The 24,411-nt window shown below is 33.0% G+C and overlaps 1 protein-coding gene across 4 annotated transcripts in view; it reads right to left on the reverse strand.

Annotated features, from left to right (window-relative positions):
- LOC111085138 (lachesin-like) overlaps nucleotides 1-24,411 on the reverse strand; it is a 60,587-nt gene that overhangs the window by 8,773 nt on the left and 27,403 nt on the right. For 2 of the 4 annotated variants that reach the window (XM_022382461.1, XM_022382462.1), the window contains exons 2-4: nucleotides 8,639-8,736; nucleotides 5,736-5,931; nucleotides 4,329-4,586 (exon numbers count right to left, since the gene is read on the reverse strand). In XM_022382461.1, coding sequence (XP_022238169.1) covers nucleotides 4,329-4,586; nucleotides 5,736-5,931; nucleotides 8,639-8,736 — 552 coding nt within the window. Of the gene's footprint in view, nucleotides 1-4,328; nucleotides 4,587-5,735; nucleotides 5,932-8,638; nucleotides 8,737-9,185; nucleotides 9,224-14,894; nucleotides 15,044-24,411 lie in introns of those variants that run through there. The other 2 variants (XM_022382463.1, XM_022382464.1) reach the window with 2 other exon arrangements.

Below are 24,411 nucleotides of genomic sequence, written 5' to 3' on the forward strand. Positions count from 1 at the left end.
GGGATGCGGATTCGAACCCGCGACCCTCAGATTGTGAGTCGAGCGCCTTATCCACCTGGCCATGCCGGGCCATCAGGGTTTACTTATACGTTTGTTTGTTTAAAGGAAACGCCTACATAATTTACTATCTGCGCTATGTTCCCCGCGAGGAATCGAACTCCATATTTCAGTGTTATAAGGCTTTAAATTTAGCACTGAGCCAACAGGGGACGTTTAATTATCTGAAACATGCATCTGTCCTAGCCATTTTTAATGTAAATTGTTAAAAATTGTAAGTCACCTTTCATTAGAAAATTTCAATATTATACGAATGATTGATTACATTTTGGTTTCTGAATAAGATAAAACAGGCTCTGGCTTTAACAGATATTGAATATAAAGAAATGTTTCGTGAAATATCAGTATCTTGGTTGGAAATGTTACTTCCGGGAAGTTCTGAAAAATATTTATATTGCAGGGAAACTTGTTTTCTTTTTAATAAGAAATTTTTTAGGATGGCTTTTTTTTTCATCAAAAAACTGACGAAATAAGAAGAATTGTGAATGTAAAACGATAAGAATACAGACTGGAAAACACACAGTTAATTACGAAAGTTTACAAAATTAAGTTTTCAGTAAATAATATTTAGTATTTATGCTTGTTTGTTTGTTTATTATTATTAAGCACAAAGCTACACAAAGGGCTATCTGTGCTCTGGCCAACACGGGTATCGAAATCCGGTTTCTAGCAGTTTAAGTCCGTAGACATACCACTGTGCCACTGGGGGACTGTATTTATGCAAAGCTACTAAGGCTACTTGCTACCGTCTCTAATTTTGAGCTACTGACCAGTGGAAAGCTAGCCAGACAGTAGATAATTGCTACCCATTTTTCCATGCCAACAGATTGACTGTTATTCTTATAACGCACTCACATCTTAAAGTGGGTGAATGTTTTGTGGTATCGCACGGTGACGATCTCGACTTGTTAGCTCCGAAATACTCAGCTATACCACAGGGACAATTCGTATTTTATTATTGGATATTCTGTAAATTAGCCTCAAATACTGTAAAACTGACCAGTTTTCTTAAAGACTTGACCAAATCAACATAAATGGACTTGAAAAATCTCAATCTGACTACAAAGACGCGCTGCGAAAAATGTTTTTTTCATATTAAACATCATAAAAAAAGTTTTTATTTTGTTGCTTCATATACTAGTTTCAATTATTAATAATGTATGAAATTTGTTTGGAAATATTAGGATATTTCTTGCCTAACACTTGTAAAAAGTAGTTTATATAGAACTAAGCTTGATTAAGTTGGAGTTAGGTACTGTTTCCTTACATTGTGTATTCCGAGTTCTTAGTGTGAGATGTTGAGCAAGTAATAACTTAAGAGGCATACTAATGACCCCACCCAACCACCCAGTAGCTCATCGGCAAATAATCGGATTCAATACTTGCAGTGGCACAACACAAAGAGCCCATTGTGTAGCTTTGAGTTAAACTCAATCAAACTATTTGAGAAGCACATTTATCACGAAACTTAACGTTAATAATCAGTTGCCAAACATGATTTATAAGCATAATGAAGTGATTTATTTTTTGGGAAGATACTGCATGATTAGACAGAACATTGGTCTGTTTTTTTTTTTCAGATATAAAGCTACCTGAAGAAGACAGACCAATGTTCTGTCAAACACATAGTATGTAGAACAAATCACTCATTATGCTTATAAATCTTGTTTAGCAACTTATTATTATATAATGTGCTTCCATACCCAAGAAAGTTAAAAGTTACTTTAAGTCTTATGGTACATAACTAAGTTAGTAAAGTATCATTTGATAATTGATAGCATTTGTAAAATTACTTAACAAGAAGGCGGATTAAACTCACTTTGTCGGAAACCTACTGCAAATGGAGTGAATTTTTTTTTTGTTTTTGTGCTGCCACTACATTATTTTAAAATTTGTGTACTAGCTCATAATTCTAACATTTGATGAAAACATGACAACGGATTTCCAAAGAACGAAAACTGTGTTTGTCGCGTTTATAGCTTATGTTGTAAACTTTCCACAAGCCATCATTTTACTTTGTAATTTATTTCTTTCAAACTCAGTTTAAAAGTACAAACGCTCGTTAATTCATTAAGCTATTTATTTTTTTGTAAAGCACAAAGCGACACCATGGGTTATCTGTGCTCTGCCCACCGTGGGTAATTAAAACTGGTTTTTAGCGTTATAACTCACTGACTTATTGTTAAGCCACCGAAGAACAAGGCTATTTGAAGGATATGTCGTAGATTTGACTCTAGTCTTTGATTTGCCAAGTTAACTGCATGGGTTTTAAGGTATGATAGAAATTTGTGCGTAATAAAGTTTCACTTATTGGGAGGCTCGGCATGGCCAAGTGGTTAGGGCACTCGAATCGTAATCTGAGGGTCGCGGGTTCAAATCCCCGTCACATCCAACATGCTCACCCTTTCAGCCGTGGGGGTGTTATAATGTGACGGTCAATCCCACTATTCGTTGGTAAAAGAGTAGCCCAAGAGTTGGCGGTGGGTGGTGAGGACTAGCTGCCTTCCCTCTAGTCTTACACTGTTGAATTAGGGACGGCTAGCGCAGATAGCCCTAGTGTAGCTTTGCACGAAATTAAAAACAAACAAACAAACTTATTGGGAGTTGTTGTCACACAAAATAGCACCGTTGTTTTAAATAAAGGTACATTTCATCACCCGCAAATTGTCATTTTACCTCATTCTAATGGTCTTTGTATACAGCTAGAAATAACGTTCTATTCAAATATTGTAATTTCAAACTTTATTAAACGTTTAATCGAGTTTTCTTTTCACAGATTTTTACTTGGGAAAAGAGACGCAGATTCATATTTTCTGTTTTTAATTTGTCTTGTCATTTTTTCATCGAAATACTTTTTTCTGTTGAAAGCCTGAAAAAATTATTAATTGTAACAGCTGTATTAATAATGAGGCACGTGAGAAGTTTTGGTAATATTAGTACCTTTTCTATACGAACAGTCCTGTGCCAGAAATCTAGGGTGTTATTCAAATTATTATCAATTTTATTGTAATGTAACGTCTCACAAATTACTACAATAAGCATAACTATTTCTAACTAGGTTGCACATATTAACAGAATGTTTAAACAATTTTTTTTTAATAATTAGTATTTACATGAACAAGAAATATAATACAGTTTCTCTTTACTGGAACAGTTATTGAACAGTAAATACAATTTCTCTTACCTTGTATATACAGTTTCTTTATACCGTAATTGTTCATAGTTCAGAATTACATAGGATGCTAAGTTATTTTTCTCTGACTAGAATGTACATTTAACATGACTTATAATAATGTAAGATGATGTGTTTGAATACTAAGAAGTAAGAGCGAATATTTCTTCCTGTATATGATTATTATTTTTATTTAATTAAGAAGATCTGGCCTGACATGTATCTTAACCCGGCGCCAAACATGTTCGCCATTTCAACTTGGGGATGTTTGTTTGCGCAATAGGCTAACTTGCGCTCTGCTCCCCGCGGGTATCGGAACCCGAAATTTTGTGCTATGAGCCCTCAGGCTTACCACTGAGTCACCGGGGAGCCCGTGGAAGAGTTATAATGCGACGGTCAATCCTACTATTCGTTTGTAAGAAATAATTCAAGAGTTGTGGCAGTCAAAATTGGAGACGGCGGCAGAGAGCCTTAGTAGTTTTGTCACAACTAACAAACAAAGAACAGTTAAGAAACTATTGGTCACCATTCCAGCGACAGTCTTCAGATATTTCTGTTTACGGTTACTGAACTTGTGAACTAAATAAGGAAACTGTGTGGAAGAAAACTTCGCTCTTATATCTTAATATAAAAGAAACATGAGGTAACTTTTTAAAACTAGAACATAAACTTAACAAGAAACGTAACATCACCTTTTTAAACTAAATTATACGTTTAATAAGAAAGGATGCATTTAAAACAAATTAAAACATGCATTTAACGAGGAACATTACGTATTTTTAAAACTAAAACATACATTGAATAAGGAATTTAATATTTAGAATATTTTACTAATAACCTTACCCATACATTTTAACATAAATTTAACGTCGGTTTTCTTAGCCAGGATTGACATTTTAACAGAAATACCATTTTACTTTTCTGAACCAGGATGTCAATGTAAAAATAAATATAACGTTATACTTCTTAAGCTGAACTTAAGACTGAACTGACGACTGCGATGTTATTATCTTAAAGCAAAGCACAGGTTTCACAAAAAAAAAGAAAATAAGGCTTGCTTTCTTAGCCAGTTTTTAGGATAATCAAAACCTTGACTTACATTCAACAAGTAGCATGACGTCACTTTTTACAACATGGCCGTTTTCATCAGTTGCTTCACATAAGTAAATTCCTTCATCTTCCCTTTGAACATTAGAAATCACCAAAGATTCATCCTTAAACAAAACATTATCCCACGTTCTTCGCCATGCGATGGACGTCCGTGATGAACTGTTTACATTGCAGAGCAAGTGAACGTCACCTCCCTGGCATATAGCTACTCTATTTGTTTTCTTCACATGTCTACGTTTTGCTGGAACTGAAAATAAAGATGTGAAAATGTAAAAAAATTAAAATTATTCTTATAAATAATAAGGTATTTTAGTTTTTGACTCATTTGTTTAATCATTTCTTTTAACAGTCATCAAGTTATTTAACATTTGAATAATTTAAGTCAGAATTATAAAGTGAATCTAATATTTAGATTTTACCAATAGCCTAAACTACAAGAGGAATAAAAAATAATCAAATGGATAAATTGACTCATGGTAATAGAACTTAGTGATAGTTGAGACAAAAAATATAACAAAATTTAACAAAGAATGTATTAAAGTATCTTAAAATGTACTTAGAGTTAAATTGAAATGAAATAAATACACAAACAATAAATAAAACAGTAACTCTAAATGGGAAAGCTATAGACATACGTATAAGGAAAAATGAAACAATTTTTAGTAACTGGCGTCATTTATAAAGAGAATGAACCAAAATAATAGTTCTTATTTTTGTTTTTAAGTTACTTATTTTTGAGTATACTGAGCAACTAACGAAGTATCTATGTACAGTAGTTTCCAATTGTTGCGCCCCCCCCAGTGGCACAGCGGTAGGACTTACACCGCTAGAAACCGGGTTTCGATACCCGTGGTGGGCAGAGCACGAATAGCCCTTTGTATAGTTTTGTGCTTAATAACAAACAAACAAACAAACAAACCAATTGTTGCTGCAGTCACTATATGGAAATTTTACTAAGGCAACTCTCCTATCAGAAAAGTACTTGAAAGTTTTGTTGAATATTTAATAATTAAGGAAGAAATATCATGACGAACGACTTTCACAAAAACAAAAAAAAACGACTTTACTATTTCATCCATAGATTATTAACGAATATGTTTTCTTTTAAAAAAAAGTTACAGTTTACTATAAATTTGTTCTCTTGTTTTTATATATTAAATATTAATATAAGCTTGAATAATGTTTAAGAATCTGCTTGAACTGCTTAAGGAAACTCAACTGTTCAGTTTGGTCAGGTAAATGCCATTATTGGAAAACATAACTAATTGTTTTTGGAAACGCCGAACATTCAATCAACTAAAATGTCAACACCCAAAGCATAACACGACATTGTATCAAGTAACCGAAATCGATGGCGTTTTTTGTTAATGTATAGGAAAATACTTAAGTTTCTTACTCGAAATATAAAGTCGAATTTGCAAAATGTACCCCTCGTTTTTTCCTTGTCCTGGCGAACACACATTAGAATCACTCATCACATTTGGAATGCATAGTGAACAACACGAATTACGTCTGGATGTTGCATTATCGGCATAAAGAGTGAATCCGGCATCAGAGTGCATGGTGATGTTACGAGATCTAATCCATGTCCCCTGAAATAAGAATCAGATAAAATGTTCAAAGACTAAAAGATATTATAAAGCATATTGTTTTCATTTTTTACTCTAAAAAGCCACACATATCGTTTTTAACGTTTTTTTGTGTTACATTTGTAGATACTTTTGTTTGCTGTGAATGAAACATAAATTAATGATACTGCCATATTAACTACGTCCATTAAGAATGCTACACAATTATTATATCTTCAATAACAATAATTTATTAAGAATTTTGCTCTTTACTCACGTATAGCAAGAGAAAAGAGAAAGATTAACTTTGATGAGCAGATTATGCGATACAGAATTTTAAAGAAACTTGAAGAGATATTTCAGTGTGTAATATGAGCAATCTTTATTTTTTGTGCAAATGATAACCAAGAGAAACGTTTATACAAAATGGTCCAGTTCGAAGCTTTAGTGACCATTCCCGATTTTTAATATTATAAGACCCAGACTTACCGTTGAGCCACCGAGGCTTTTTATTTTCAAAGGTATTTTCAGTTAGATATTTACCGGAGTATAGTCAAGCAGAGTGTTTGAAGATTCCTTACAATACACAATATATATGACGAGGAATCCGAGTATTTCTCTAAACGTTTAAAAAGAAAACCCTGAAAAAGGCTTTTTTTTTGTAAATTCCCTACAATGTCAATTAATATTAACTCCGTAAAAAAGATTTTACTGGAAAAAATACAGACATTTTGACATTTATGTTAGATTCTACAACCCTTTTTTATAGTAAAATCCTGATGGTGTAAGAATCTTCACCTTTAAAAAAATTTGTGGAAGCTAACCTGTTGAAGTTAGAGCTAAACATAGTTAGACAACAGTATCCCTGAAATACAAACTGATACCTTTATCAAAATTTTACTCCTAACCCATGAAGGGTCACTTTATTCTTAAAGGCCATCGAATCATCATTCTAGAAAACATTATTGACAAGATCCTAGAGAAATGTTGCCTATCAGATTGAACCACTGCTTCCCTCATCGTTGGATGGCTATTTGGTGAAAGAGAAACTTTAATCAACGCTGGCAAATTCGTAGTTGACACACGGGAAGGTTTTGAAGCTAGTCACAACACCTTGACAATAGATTTAGATCTGATAGGTGCCTATAACAGAGTTCAGCTGCCCATTATTATCGACAAAATGCTCGGAATGGGTCTTAGGTTCACTAACTATAAGAATATGCATCATAAAGAATGGAAGCAAGCAATCAGACTAGATCACCATCAATACTGGTCTGCTTTAAGGATTATCACTCTTGTCAGCCCTCTTAAAAATCGACACCATGGATCTAGCCCATCTTAACAGTCCAATCAGATGTCGTGTTCTAACATTTGTTGGCGACACTCTGGTGTACAGTATAGGCTTTAGCAAAGAGGAAATCGAAGGCAAGATGCAATCATCTCTTAGCATGTTGAGCAAGTGGTGCAACGATACAAGAACTTGTCCTAAAATCTGCTAATACCACAACCATATTCTTCGAAACAAACCCACCAATGAGGAAAACTATCATCACTCTTTGCGAGCACTGCTATGTCTTTGGAAGGAACACTAAACTACCAGGGGGTAATTTTTGACATACAACTCAATGTCACTAACCACATTAACATCATAATAGCCAGAGCAATAAAAAGCTTCAAAATACCAATGTTGCAACAAGAAATAGAACTGAAACACGTCTCCTGGCTTACCAAAATCTTATCTGCTCCATATCTTTTTCTGGACAGTCTTGTTCCACAAGTTGATTTTTATTCATTTGTTTTCCAATAATATTAAGTACAATGTATATTCCTGTATTGGAAATTCTAAATTCCCGATCTCAATATATATTTATGATATAAATTTATGAATATTTTTCGTTGAACTAGCTGTTATATTCCTTCTAAAAATTGAGCCATTTTCAGTGGTTTCGCATTACCTACTAACGCCAAATAATGTTAAAATATAGTTCTGATATATGCCATTCGACTGTGACTTTCTGTCGGCTGTAGTTATTACGTGACTTGCTGATTTGTATATTCAAAATCGTTTTAATATAACGTACTCAACCTTCTTAGTTAATTCACGAACATAACATTTTGTTGAACGAAATGGATATTTTAACTTGTAATAATGCATTTTCTTCATTTTGAAGATGAAAATATTTCAATTTCTTCTTAACACAGCTGTGTGCAAAAATTTACATGGGTTCGCTATGAGGGGAGGAGTCTCGTAAAACACACACATATATAAAACTAAGACATATTAACACACTCGCGTACATCATATGCGTAGAAATAAACAGTATTGCATTCACCGAAATGATCAAGTTCGTATGCATAATATTATTGGGATGGGTACGGTTCATGCTTGCTTCCCCATCTGCAAGCCCTTGCTTCTCAAGTTTTGAAGACATGTTTGTAGTGATTTAGTTGTGACTTGTATTTAAATTTGTGTTAAGGATTTGGTATTACTAATCACCCATGCGTACGTACGTTTCAATAAACACGCAGTTAATAGTTTAATATTAAGAATGGTAACTGCTTAAATTTATAATTTTCTCCTTTATATATAAAACATTAACAAAATTCACAACCATTTAAGCATAAAACACATTTATTATGTAAAGAACAAAAACAAACAAAAAGTGTGGTTAAAAACATCGTTTCAAAAACTTATTTTTTCTTCAATACATATTTCAGAGAACAAACGTACCGAAGCAATAGTTTCTTCTCCTCTGCAATCGACTTCCACTAAATCTGGGCTCACGTGATGTAGGCTTAATGGACTTGTGGTAGTTATTGTCCACAACCCTATTTTCAGGAAGAACCATATTATACATGTGATTTCTCACCAAGTAAAGACAAAACATATAATTAACTAGCATACATGAAACAAGAACCAGGTTCCAGTAATGGTATAGTTCTGGTTCAAAGCTTGAAATTAATTTAGCGCATACCGAATGTTAGATTTGAATTAAATTCTTATTTTATTTTGAAGCGAATATTTATTATATATTGAAGATTTTCCAGTTAATTAAATCAAAATGTTTATTATCTAAAAAACAGAAGAATATATGTATGTCGACTGCATTATCGAAATGGAGGATGGCTTTAAAAATGGTAAGTTATATATATCTACAAATAGAACAACTATTATAGATTGTAATTAAAATAGTAGTAAAAGTCATCTAAGTAAGTAAAAAATCGGGTAGAAATACTATATCCCCCCCAGTGGCACAGAGGTATGTCTGCGGACTTACCACGTTAGAATCCGGGCTTCGATACCCGTGGTGGGCAGAAAACGGATAACCCATTGTGTAGCTTTGTGCTTAATTACAAACAAACAAACAAAAAATATTATAAAAATTAGAGAAAATAATACATTGATAAAATACAGACATATTGATAAAGTATATTTTTGTTTCTAAATTTTTACGCAATGATACACAAAAAATTATCTGTACATAGCTGCCCCTCCTCTGAAACTGATTGACTAAATGGAAGAAAGACATCGAGTCAATAACACCCACTGCTCACTCTTGGGCTGTTCTAATTCTAATCTGATTGAATAGTAGGCTTAGACCGTAATTTCTATAGTGCTCCCACGGCTCCATAGTGTGGCGCACGTTTTAACGACAACGGGTCGCGAACCATGAATTATAAAATTCACAATTTGGGCACGCTAACCCCAGAGTTACACTCACATGCGAAAGTATAATTATAAAACATATATGAAAGGCGAATCAGGAGAATAGTTTTCTAGATTTTTTTGTGACAAGCAAGTAATAATTCCTTAAATATTAACTCAACAAACAGCCAGAGAACAAAAGAGACTAATATAACTCATCTCCATATCCTTGATGATTTAAATTTCTATCAAGCAATCGGGTCCAGCGAATAGCTTTGCATATATTGAAAAGACAATTAAAATCAAGACGTAAATTACAGAGCGGTCTTAGCGGAGAGGTAGAGGAGTTAACTACCATCAGATTTAACATTTTCTCAAGAATCATATGTGCAAGGAACTCGGAAATTTAACATTAGATGCCGATGTGGTTGCTCAAGTCTATCATGTCATACATATAAATTACTTTAAACGTTCACAGTCAGTCGAGAGGAAGTAGTTGCTTCTAATGAAACAAAATAAAATAATTCCGAACGCGAAACTGAATAGTAAATAGTTTTAAATAGTTTGTCAAAGTGAGATTTCTCATGCGATAAGTAAAACTTGTGTCCTAAATTGGTACATAGAACTTTAAGCAACTAAAGTAAAAATATCTAGCGTCGCTCTTATAGATTGACTGAATTTGTAAAACACTGTATATAATTGAATATGCAAAATAAGTTCAGTACGTGATATGTGAAGTAGTTCCATCAGCTTTATGAATGCAGAGATGTATCCAAATCACGTCTAGTCTGTAAAATAAGTAAGGATCTCTTCCTCTCTTTAGAAGAATCAACTTTTTCAAAGGCTGTTTCTTTCATTAGCTGTTTAAGGACATTTGAACAACAGCAGTAGCAACATAAAAAAACACACACAAAAAACAACAAAAAAATGTGGGCTCCAACTACTGGTTTCTGATCGTGGAAAAAGACGATTGTACGAGATTGTGCAATGTAATATACTTCAGATTTTATCTCAATTGGTAAATTTCTTTAATATTGCTCGGGATTTGACATCTTCAACCATAGCAAACGATATACACTAGGAAAAATGTTGTATCGCATTTAAAATCAGTCCGAGAAATGCTCATTTCAGGTATAAACAGGACATCACGGTTCAGTAATATTTACAGCTTAATTTATTTCTTTTACTATGTAAAACTGGAAGATTTGGAGTAAACTACAAGAGACTCTTGAATCTGAAGCTATAATAATGGTACGGGGAACGTTATCGTGGCTAGAACTGGGTCCTTTGATAGTTAGTTGTAAGAGAATATGAATGATTATAATATGGTTGATATATCGGCTTTACTCTTTCGTTATTATTGGCATCCTTTTATAGCTCCTTAACCTTATAGAAACACAAATTATCAAATATAACAAATAAATTAAAACATATATAAGATATGAAGACTCAACAGTATAACTTTTCTTTTAAATATCTAATTTATTATACATAGTTTTTTATACACATGTATGTACTTAATCTGATTCAAACCTTGTCAGTAATTTGGAACAACTTTCGAAACTAACATGTACATCATAAATAAGTGTACCTGTTTCTTGAAGGTTGAAAAGAAATGAAAATAACTGGCATAATAAAAATCTTGCTTATTGAAGTTAAGTATGCCTTATTTACAGAAATAGAGTTTTTGTAAATGCAAGGATAATAGCTGTGATTCCAGTTAAAATTTATGACACATTATTGTATTAAAATTTTTTCACGATGCATACGTTTTACGTATATTTCTTCCCGTATCTGGACTTTTTATTTTAATAAAATTTTTTCATGTATGGTTAAACAAGGAAATATTTATAAAAATCGCTTTTTAAACAAATACTACGTTACGTTTCTTTAAAACCACCAGGTGGCATTCCATCAGTGGTATCGTACAAACAATTCAAACTATTACAATATAAATAATGACATTACGTCATTAAACATTTATTGACGTTGATAAAAATATTTTCTTTCATTTTTCTTCGATTTATATTGTTTTATTTGCCACTGAGTTCATCTTATGGAGAATTAAAGGAACGATTTAACCACGTCATGAAATACATGAGAGGAAGCTTTCAAATATCCTCCTAATCTATAAAAAAGCAGTCGATTAGTTTATTTGTTTACGAACTTTACAATTAATTTTATATCCTGGTCTTAATGTTTCATTGTCAACAAATTTTCTTGACCATAGCTAACCTAAGTTTTCCCCTGGTAGGAAAGTAAATTTTAAGTTGAAATCCATATCACATTATTTAACAGTTTTTGACTACATTTCCTGGATAACATTTAAGAGTTTAGGGAGGGACTGCAACCTACTACAAAACGTCACGTTTTGTAAATTCCTGTTGTTTGTCTTTTCGACCTGAATTTCATTTTCTACAGACGATAAGACTTTGGACATTTTATAACTTTTTAAAAATGAGTGTTTTGCCAAAACATGTGTCCATAATGACAGAACTTTATATGAGTATAATACATAAAATAAGGTGATAAAGCATTTTTTTCTGACTTACACAATCTTAAGTGATGGATGTTGGGAATTTCTTTTCATTGCATGTTTTCTGAAGAGATAAACAAATCCTTCCAAAATACACGAGATATACATTCATAAATAAATACATGATGTTCAAGCTAACATGAATTATATCCCTGTCTAAGTTTTATATATGGTATTAGAAATGAAAAATAAACCACGAATAAATATAACATATTATGTTTATTTACTGAATTTTGCGTAAAGCTACTCGAGCGCTATCTGCGTTAGCCGTTTCTTGTTTAAAAGTGATAAAGGGAAGATAACTAGTCAACACCAACCACCGCCAATTCTTGGACTATTCTTTACAAACTGGCTGTAAAATTGATCCTCACGTTAAAACGTCACCACGGCTGAACAGTTTGTTCAGTGAAGGTATTCGTTTTGTCTTTTGTTTTGTTTGAAGTTAAGCACAAAGCTAAACAATGTGGTCTGCCCACTACGGGTATCGAAACCCGGTTTCCAGTATTGTAAGTCCGCAGCCGTACTGCTGTGCCACTGGGGGAGGCTGAATATGTTCGAACCTGCAACCCTCAGGTTGCAAGTCGAGTGCCCTAACCACCAGACCATGCGTGGCAGCGTAGTCTATACTTTGACTATATAACTTAAACGAGGTTAGAATTTGAAAACGATGCTTATACAGCTTTAGATGATGATATATATTGTTTTTATCCTACAGTAAAATAAACGGATTTTGCTAATAAAGAACTGAAAATTTTACACCATTTTCACCTGTTCGTTTTGATTCGTTTCAGAGCTGAACAACTGTTTTCCAGTAAAATACTGGATTGATTATTCTTAAATTATATGTTTTTCTTAATGTGTAGATTTTAAGTAAAATTCACTAAAGGCCCAGCAGGGTGTGAAAACCTTAATCCGAAGTTATTGTAGTACTTTATCCACAGAGGATTACTGAGTAAAAAGAACAACAACAAAAAACAAACAAACTCCTCAACGACAACAAAGTAAAGATCTTTAAGAATCCAGCTGGCTAGTAATTTCTTCATATGAAATCGAGTTGAAACATGTAAATGATACTATTGTAAATTCTGTTTTATTCACACAGTAACTAACTTTGTTTACTTTGTAGGGAAATTTACATTACTTTTCGACGATGTCCTGAAATGTTCTGTAAATAAATCAAAATCGCGCTTAAAGTATTCAGTTTTTAATTTATACATATATACATCCTAATCCTAGTTTATATGAATTGTATCATTAAAATCCTTGATATCTGTTTCAAAACTTTGCCACTAGTATACTTAGTAACATCAATATTGAAACCAAAACCAAAGAAAATTTTTAACAAGTTAATTTAAAAATGAGTTAAACACTGACGTTATTTTGTTTTCCTTTTTATTCGTGTGGTGCAATTATTTTACAATCCAAAGCCAGAATTTTGAGTGTTATATATATATAAAACTATTTGAATATGAAGGATATCGCTAATATCCACAAAATTCTAAAACAAAAGGAATATGAAATAAATTCCGGAATAAGGACCATCGAGAAAGAAACACGCAACATAAAGGACAGTGGCAAAAGCTGTCTACGTGCCTCATGTAACAGTACACACCATAATCAAGAATAATTTCTCCGTTTGGGAAAGCGACGTAAGTTACGTGTATACAGTTTGTTTTCACAATATATCTGTTAAACTATCGTATACCTCAAACAGCTGGAAAATGAAACAGGTGCTACTTCATTCGAAATTCATAAATTTTTATGCATCTGACTGTTTGAAACGGATACTGGGAAAGTGTCGTACTTGTACATTATGGACTATAGAAAGAACGCAGAGAAGAGTGGCGTGTTTTAGACATGACATCCTTACGACGGAGCGTTTTTGCGTTTGAAACTACGTCGCAGGGCTATTGTCAACTTGCACGATCATCAGATAGAGCATGACCGGATGTGGCGACATGATCAAGCTACCAAAAATTGTTCTAATATAACGTACTCAACCCTTGAAGGCATTCCTTCTTCAGAGCTGAAGAAGATGCATTTCAATTAATTCACACTCTATATCGTCACTTTTTCATCATCAGGCACTTCTGTAAGAACTTCTTCAATAATATTCATAAAGTTATTTATCATTTATTAAATTCGTAATAACTCAGAATAATCGCAATCATTCAATGCACTTTTTCGTTTAAACGAGTATGAAATATATATAGTTTAAAGGTTAGTACTTGAATTGCACGATCTTTGAGGCAAACTACTCTCCTGTCCCAGATCTGCATAACTGTTAAACTTAGAAAGTTAAAATTTATTATGTTGGTAGCCTCGAAGTAGGGTTTCATAAAATTTGATGTATGATACCACCAAGACACAACCACAAAACAGAAAAAGATACAAGTGCCAAATTTGTAAGAGAAGTTAATATCAACAAAATAATGCATTGTGAAATTGATACTTATAAGATTACATTGAAAATAAGTTAGTAAGTCATTATTAATTTGGATTTTATAAATTAGACTTTGACAAATATCAAAGTTGAACTTCCAATCACTGTACAGAAGGTCGTATATACAATTTTTATAACCTATCAGCAACGGTTCTGATAATCCTTCTTCCATCAGATCTCTTTAGATACGTTTCATTAGGGTACATTCTGCAGGGACGTTTATACATTGTTAATGATGCCCGGAAGCTAAAGGTAAACAAAAGCTTTAGTTTAAAATTAAGATTAAATGTATAATCAAATAACCTAACTTATAAGAATGAATTATGAGTATATGAAGTGGTCTTTCCATTGATGATACTTACCAGCTCACTTACTTTGTGGTTATAAAATATTTAGGTGTGAGAAGGGAAAGCACTTATGTTGAATTTTCTTTTTCTTTTTGTGAAGACAAGAAACCAAATCTAACTCGACAGACATTTCAGTTAACAGCACCGAGCATGTTTCTGGCAAGACTGGCATGTCTGAGTAAGGATTTAAATTGACAAAACATCTATCATGATATATGGTATAATGCACACCTTTCAGTAATCATATAACCAAGAACATGCGCAATAAGGGAGATTACTAGACTGTGATATAAATCTATAGTTAACTATTGTAGACAATAAACATCTGGGGAACTAAGAGCTTTTGGTCGGAACCGACCAGTGAAAGGAAAAGCCCAAGAGAGCTAGATGGCGATATTCTTACTCATTCTTCAATTGGCTTTTGTTCTTTGTCTAAAGGAAAGTATTATCACACGAAACAGTTATTTCGAGGAAGTAGCTAGATAACAGAAGAATACATTCAGACGAAGACCAAGTAAAGTCTTTATGTTGTAAAACAAAGGCGTCGCCCAACCAAAGTCATTGTGAGAAATGATAACATTTGCTAGAAATATTCTATGTTTGCGTGATTTAATAGTGGCTGTTAGAAAAAGGTCGAAGAGTGAAAACTGAACGCAATAAATTCATATGATACAAAATAAAATACATGCGTTTCTGTGAGAAACATTTGAAGCATACAGTACTTATAAAACAATATAAGGCAATTTATCTACATATTGTCGACAGGGAAAAATTGTAGTTTCACTAATATATGTGGAATGTCCTAAAGCACTTGCTGTGTAAAAAAAAACAAACTTACTTATCTTAATGTAATCGATCATTAGTAAGGAAAGCCAAACTTTTTTATTATTACGGGATTGCTTTATTTTGGTTCCTCCAAAAAATCTGGTGTGAGTTTCTTAACTCTTTGTATTCAACATTAAGTATAATTATAAAGACAATCTTCAATTAGCTCAATAAAACTTAAAATCTAATAATACTCTACGGATATCAAGTCATGATTCTATTATTGCACTTTTAAATGTAAGTCGCGGTATATCTTTATTTAAATGTAAGTCGCGGTATATCTTTATTTAAATGTAAGTCGCGGTATATCTTTATTTAAACACAAATATTTTTGCAGCACTTTACTTTTTTTTTATAAAAATACCAACAACACATTCATTCCTTTGCGCAGATATTCAACAAACCAAACGTAATTGTAATTGGTTTTCAGAATGAAATTTTTTGTTTTAGAAATTATAAAATTCGTTTGTGCTTTGATAAAGCATTTTTGTTTTAATATCTAAACTAATATTTAAAATACTTCTTAGACTACTAACTACTAACCCTCTGTAAGAAATTTAATAAAACAATATCACTTTATCGTTTAAGTTTTATTTCATTTAGTATATCGTTAGGAATACGAAATATTAAAGCCCTTTTATCATATGATATTTATAATATAATGCGATCGAACGTTTTCGTTTTTGAAACAAAATTTGGGCTTCCCATCTCTTTTATAGGCTTTTGATTTTTAACAATTTGTTAAAGATGTTTGGCTATAGGCGAACGTATTAACTAGGGGATCTAGATCTGCAATTAAAAGATCTAATTTCCATCAAAAAATTATCATGGATTTAGTTTTGATCAACTCCTAAGAATATTTTAAGCCGAATTAGTTTTTCTTTCTTTCTTTTTTTAAGAAAGCGTGAAAACGAAAAAAGGTCGTACCGTCAAGGAAAGTTAACACACGAAATTATAAATATTAGCTACATATGCCTTGTCAGAATAAAATTATTTTTGTCTCAGCAAAGTATAAATCAAATCGAAAAAAAGCATAAACAATACAAAAGTTCGCTCGATATTCCTTACGTATTTTGTTTTCCAATTGAAGATAGGAAAACGAAATGTAATCTGAGAATTTCCTTTGCGGTAGCTACACCCGCTGTGGTACACGTCAGTTAAGGATGATTGATGATTCTATCATTACTTTGGTGCCAATGAGAAGTACATGTATCACCTCATTTTTAAGGCCAACAATATTTTTTTAAAGATGAACCACTTTATCATTAATTTTAAAACTACGTAGCATAGTTAAGTAAAACAAACAAACTTGAAATAGAGTTCATACACATTATACAGCAATATTAAGCTTTTTAAAATTCTGTTTGTTTTAACTTTATATACTGCACTTGTCTCATAGGAAAGAAGGTTTTATCGAATAGAATTTCTCAAGACTATGGAGTTACATTATTTAAACCTCGTCACTAGGAGATCTGTGTCGTCAGTTGAACGTAAGTTTAACAAGTTTCTACAATATGAGTTTCATTGTATAAAAATAACTTCAATGCAAAACTTAAAGGGAATTTGGTGATGTTTCATTTATGATAATAAACGTATTAAATAAGAAGAGAAACATTTGCATTATGTGTGTCTTTGTTATTAAAAAGAACACTACTGCATAACTAAAAACGTGAATCTAATTTACAACTACAAACATATAAATAATATTTTTATTTGGTGACGTAATTTTATAATATAAGCACACAATTTTATTTTAAAATATAGGCAAAACTATAGATGAGTCATTTTTAATAATCATTCTGTAATGTAAACGTTGTTTAGCCTATACGTTAAATAAATTTTACTGCACAATGTTGCCCTATATATGTTTTATAATATAAGTACACAATATTGCAGTTATGAAAATACGTCATTGATCACATTATTCTCCAGTCATTAATTTATACTTTGATTAAAAATGGCTTTACATAGGATTTTTGACATTTTTGTTTCAAGTACAAAAGCAGTAACTTTCATACATGTTTTCGATGGTTTGCTTGGTATAGAAATACTTCATGCACATTTATTCAGTTATTTGTTTTTGGTAAAAACAATAATTCTAAAGCACGAATCTCTAGTCATTTAGCTGGAACAGGGTAAAGCGTGCTCGAACTGTGAATCCGAGGATTGATTTTTCGCGTCCCGTTGCTTGAAAACCGTGCCCACTACTTTAGGGCCATGGTGCACTACAAGTAAGACAGTCAAATCTCACTATTTATTTAGACAAGAATAGCCAAAAGTTGGCAGTAGATGCTGTTAGTTAGCTGCCATCTTTCTAGTCTATCAGTTGAGAAATAGGGGCGGCTATGCACAGATAGTCCTTCGTCAAGATTTGAACAAAAATTGAGAAATGAAATAAACAAAATATTTGGGGTAAAAAACAGTTTTATAACCTATCAGAAACCATATAATCTAACTAAGAAACTAATGTAAAATAATTCTGAAGCTGGATACTATAAATGTCGTTTTACGATATATAGGAGTCAAGGAATGGAAGAAGCCTAACTTAATTCTTTACTTTGGTCGTGGAAACGAGCATTTTACCCAATTACATTTAGTACAGCAATAGCTACATAACCATAACTCATTGTCTGTTTTGCTCTTTAACTATACATGCACTTGCAATCAAGCTTTATCATTAATTCATAACTTTACCCCTATGACTACGTTTTATTTCTTAAGGGCTATTCGATGAACTCTCTGTGAGCAAACTGTCTATTTAAGAAAGGTTAACTTAATTTTAGCTGTCACGTATGAAGTAATGTTATGTTGGAAACTAAATCTAAACCAATTCTACAGCTAATGGTCCTGTTTTGTTTCTTTGCAGTCTTCTAAATTTCACGTGACCTTCAAGACATCTGCAGAATACTGTTTGTGAATGCAAAACAGCATAATCAGATTGAATAAAATCACCGACATTTTCTAGACATGCTTGTAACATATGTATTTCTTTAGAGATATCATTTTATTATATTTTTTGCTGACGTAGCTTATATTTGAGAATGAAATTTCAAGTGTTTTGTATAAAAGTTTAAGCGCTTTTATATAACAACTGATAAATTAGAGCAGTGTTTTAGATAAAAAAAATCTATGTAAAATGTCCTAAACAATATCTTATTCGTAGGAGTAATGTTTCGAGTGAATGATGTGTTAACGTTTGTAAATGGTTAATACAACTATTTTACCTTCGTGTTTTCTTACTTTAGACCTTAGATAACCAGCATTAAATTCTGATTTCTTTGCTTCTCGTATACATATGACAAGCGATCAGGGCAGGACAGAAAATCAAACTTCCTTGTACAGTACTTTCTATAAAGTATTCAGAACTAAAAGCAAATTGAAGTCACACTTCTGAAGACAATATTGCTATTCCGAATGTTACCATTCTTTGCGATTACGCACGACGTGTAGGTTTTAACATGTACGAGCCCTGGCAGCTATTTTTAGTAAATTATTTTGACGCTAAAACTAGCTGTTTTACGAAATCTTATAACCTAAGGCCTAGAGCACGAACACAATTTTTCCGTAGGACGCTAAAGAAAGCTCCATTGAAGTAAGAAATCTCTAGTCTTTGTTTGTAGAGTACAAATATGTGGTAGAAGAACCAGCAACATCGGCTGATCTATCTTATTGCCTAAGTTGATCTAAATCCATGCTAGTGCAGAATTAAACTTTTATTGGCTTCTGTTCCTCATATGTGTAATTATGTTTTTCGGTAAAACAATTAGTTCAATATTCCTCTTATTAAACTATTATAGTATCAACGCAACAAAGCTCTTAAGCTAAAATATTTTCTTTTTATTACCAAACTGATTTTGTAATGTAAATATGTTAAAACACAGTGCCATTTACACGTTTTTCAGGTATCAAGAAAATAATTCATCTAGATAAATGTAAGTTGAGAAAATTTCAGCAGAGTATTTGTATTTATGGCAAAGCTACTGAAGCTATCTACCATAATTTTGGACTACTGACCAGACGGAATTCAACAGCACTCTACCACCCACCACCCATAATGAGGGTTTGGTTTCACTTTTACAACGTGCTTTAAATGCAGGAAATGTATTGTGGTATCGCACACATTGGAAGATGACTCATCAGCTCCGAAATCTAGAGCTCTATCACACTGTCAACCACTTCAGTAGAGAGTTGTTCTTCTGCGAATGTTAACGAAAAGCAATCCCAGTTATTTTAGGTCAACCATTGCAGATATTCTGGAAAATAGATATTAAACTGTGTCCAAATTATCTTCTTACAGAGTGATATCTCCAACTTATTTAGAGCTATTTTTAATCAAAGAAATAAGTAGTTGCAGGTTGAATAATTAAATGAAAGAGGTATCATGATGTAAAAATAGTTGTTCAAAATTCAAAAAGATATATATGTATACCTCGCATGGTTCTCAGGTTCGTTATTTATAACCCTACATAAATATATTTCCTCTGGCAAGTTTTAAAATACTCCATATCATGATGGACATTAACAGTATCCTTATATTAAGATGTGTTTAGGTCATTATTAAAATATTAAGTTATTTTATATGCACCTTTATACAAAATGAATTTTTTACAAGGTATCTCATTTTGATTTTTTATTTCCATAATCTCTGAACATTTTTTGTGAAGTTATACTGACACATAATATTGTATGCTACAATGATATTGAATGTTCTCCAGCTTAAACCTGCATCGCACACAAAATTATAGGAATTTATAATAATTTTGGATTAAAGCGAAACTTTGTAGTTAGTTTTAAAACAAATCAGGCTCATAGTGCTCCGTCATGTGTTTAACACGATGACAACAGGCGTTAACATTCATTACGCTGAAGTAAACTATACCAGTATATGGCAACATAAAGGAGTGTAGGATGTTGTCTCTGTAGTGAGTGTCATTAATGATAGAGTTCGCTATATCCAACAATGTTTATTCCTGCCCACACCATATTTTCAACACTACTACATGTATGACTTATCTGTATGAAAATGGGATAGGATCTAGTCCAAGATTCTCTGTTATTAGGCTGATGGTTGAAGTTTGGTTTGGGTTGTTTTCAATTTCGCGCAAAGCTACACGAGGGCTATCTGCGTTAGCCGTCTTTGATTTAGCAGTGATAGACTAGAGGGACGGCACCTGCTCAACATCATCCACCGTCAACTCTTGGAATACTATTTTAATCAACGATAATAGTTACATTATAACGCCCCCCATAGCTGAAAGAGCGAGTATGTTCGGTGAAGAATATTCGAATCTGCGACCGTCAGATTACGATTCGAGCACCTTAACTACCAGACCATGCTGGCTGAAGTAAGAATAATACAAAAAATCCAATTGCATCACGTTATTGGTCTAATGGATATGTTTTTGACACATTTTAAGAGTAGTTGTTACGTTCCTTGCTATGAACGGATTGCTCTTCTTCGGTCGTCCTTCATGCAGGACAGACTTATGAAGTCTGTTTTAGAGTGTTTATACTCTGATGTAGCGTCCAGTTGCGGCTTCGAACATTTAATTTAGTTTCGGAGCAGGTATCCATTGGTTGCGGCAAGCCAGAATCGACAGATGGTAATCACTTCCTTGTGTTGTAAATGAACGTCTGCCTTATACAAGTTCCTTAGAAACAGTACTATCCGTTTGGAAGTGGTTCACATTCTGTTAATGACACTTCGAGATAAGTGAAGTCAATTTGCAGTAGCCTACTGTGATTAGCCATGCAGCTTCCATTCATCTGATTGCTCTACACTTGAGGGAAGTTCTCGATTTTTCTTTGAGATCTAACCATGGTTAATGAACAATTTAGAGTACTTTAATCTCCGTGATTAACTCCAAAGTGGAAGCTGAGACAAGAGTATCTGAGACACCTATACTATAATTGTTTAACAATGAAATGAAGAAGGTACTTGTCATTGACTTTATAACTGTGGCTTACATTGTCATAAATATAATAATACGAATCCGATTATCGTTTAATTGTAGTGTATTGAACCAAGTCGGTATAATGGGTTAAAGCAACGTACGGTTTAAATGTTAATATTAGCACTTCAATTTATTTATAAAACTGTTGAAACTACTACTGAGAACTAAGTTCAACATTAATCATGTTCCATGTTGGTAAGGCAGTTTTTAAAAACTTCAGAGAGTAGATTAATATAGATAAAAAAATTACAAACAAAAACGTTAAGGGTAAAAACAAATAAACAATTTCGTCAGTACCAATGTAGCATTGTCTTTAGTTAGTTTGTTTTTACTTAAGCACAAAGCTACACAATGGACTATCTGTGCTCTGCCCACCACGGGTATCGAAACCCGGATTGTAGCGTTGTAAGTCCGCATACATACCGCAGTTCCACTGGTGGGCGTTGTATTTAGTACAACATGTTAAATGTCTTGATGCATTTATATTCTAGGCAGGCTGGTCAATGGCTGGTTGGTGTTACTTGAGAATATAAGGTAAACATTTCATAATTTTACTGACAAAATAGCAGCAATAACGAGGGTACGTACGTTATATTAAAACGATTTTGGGTTTTTACCATGTTGTTACAGTCGGTGTCGACACTTCTGGTCATGCTCTATCTGCCGCATGGTTTAAATTGCAAAAAAGGTTTGTCGAAAGCTGTAATGAAAAACACATTTCTCTTTCCTGCAAGCATTACATAATCCATCTAGTGTACAAGGACTTTTTACCAATACACGTTTCATCGGTCCAATCACACAGACATTTAGGCACTTGATTGGCTTGTCTTTATATGGAATAGCATGGATACCTGTTGAACTCTCCGTCTGCATGAGGTATGCGACAGTTGGACGGATATATCGTGAAAACAACTTATATACACGTGTATCGCTTTCCGAAACAGAGATCCTTCTTGATTTGATTAGTTTACATACTCTTACCTGGGGCACAAAGACGGCTTTGTAATTAACGTTTGTGTTCATGGATTTCTACCTGTTAGAAGACGCCGCGTTTTGTTTACAGCTGGGGAGCCAGAGGTTAATGAACTATTTATGTAAAACAACAACAACAACAAAAAAACAACAAACAAGAACAACAACATAACTTCTGCCACAATTTAAATACAAATTACTGTTTGACATTTTCCCCCATCTGGAGGCAAGTGGTTAAAGTTCCGAGAGCATGAATTAAAGAGCACTTGGTTCGTAGCCCATTGACTTCAAAATGCACTCCACTTTTTGGGGTTTTGGATGCGGTTAAGAATGATAGCCAAATTCCACTATTTGTTCAGACAAGAGTAACCCAAGAATTTATGGTGGGTGATTTTGACTACCTCCCTTTAATCAGGTAAAAAGTAGGGACGCTTATATGCAAATATTCCTTACCCCGAAAATGTAAAAATATTAACTATTTAAAACTAAGTTATATATATGAGTGTTTAGTTAACTCAGTATGGCTTGTCATAATCCTATTAAACTGCACTTATTGATAAACAGTAGTAGTACTTCATAGCATTCAGCTTTACAAACTCACCCTCTTTGAAGCTATTTGATTAACATTTAAATAACAATAATGATATTGTATCCTCAGAAGTGAACATTCAAACTATTCCTACGTACACAACTGCGATATGTGGATTATTTATTAAATGCTACAAATAGCGTAATCGTGCTCAATAAAACATGCACACGTGACGTTCTGCAAAAAGATCCGCCAGTGACTTTGTTAATAATACATTGAAACTATATTGTCGATTGTTGTGTAAATATTGAGTTTTACGATAACTTAAACGAACATCCAAATCTACCTAAAACGCTCGGTTACCACATGGATGCAACTCCTTATATAATAATATATTATTGTTGTCAGAATTCATGTAAGAATTTTCGCAAAAAGCTGCACATAACCCACCTTAAATTTGAATTAAACGTTTAGAGAGAAGGCATGTAATCAACATTATCAAATGCCAGCTTTTGGACTATTGTGTAACCGAATGGTGAGATTTGACCGTCATCCCACAGCTCCAATGTGTGGAGCGAGTCTTTGGAGCAACAAGCTGCGAACCACGAACCATCGTGCCTAGTCACTAAGACACGTCGAATCCGATAGAAATTTAACTTAATATTTATTTGTTTTAGTATTCGAGAAAATGCAGTTGTTGTCAGTCAGTGCAGTAAATTTTGTGAATCCACCAAACTGACATCCATGGCGGCTATGATTAACAGCACTGCTGTAACTTATGGATTACTTGTTACAGCTGGTGACTGGTGAAAAATTGTATTTGTACCTCGACATAAAGGAAACCACTTCGACGTATTTATGAAACATGAGAACAAGCCAATTGAACTGGAAGAATTGATATCGGATGTTACATTTAACTTAGAAAGTGTAATATATAATGTTTTTTATCTTCTGAATCTCCACTTTTTTTCAGTTATATTTCATTAAGAGTTTAGACGGAGGTATGTTTGTCATAGGCCATAGCACAGTTCGATAGGTGTTGTTCATCTACCTATTTATCTATCTATTCATGTTTCATTAAAGACTTAGAACTTAAAAGTCTTATAACTTAATATAAAATTGCTATCTCTCAGCTCGTTTGAACAATGAAAGATATATAAACCTTAATGCGCTTGTTAAAACAATAATGATTTATTTTTAGTTCGATACATCCAGAAAGATAAGTGTTAGTTGTTCTCTAAAACTGTATTTT

The sequence above is a fragment of the Limulus polyphemus genome, unplaced genomic scaffold (genome assembly GCF_000517525.1).
Source record: "Limulus polyphemus unplaced genomic scaffold, Limulus_polyphemus-2.1.2 Scaffold251, whole genome shotgun sequence".
NCBI classification, from domain to species: Eukaryota; Metazoa; Arthropoda; class Merostomata; order Xiphosura; family Limulidae; genus Limulus; species Limulus polyphemus.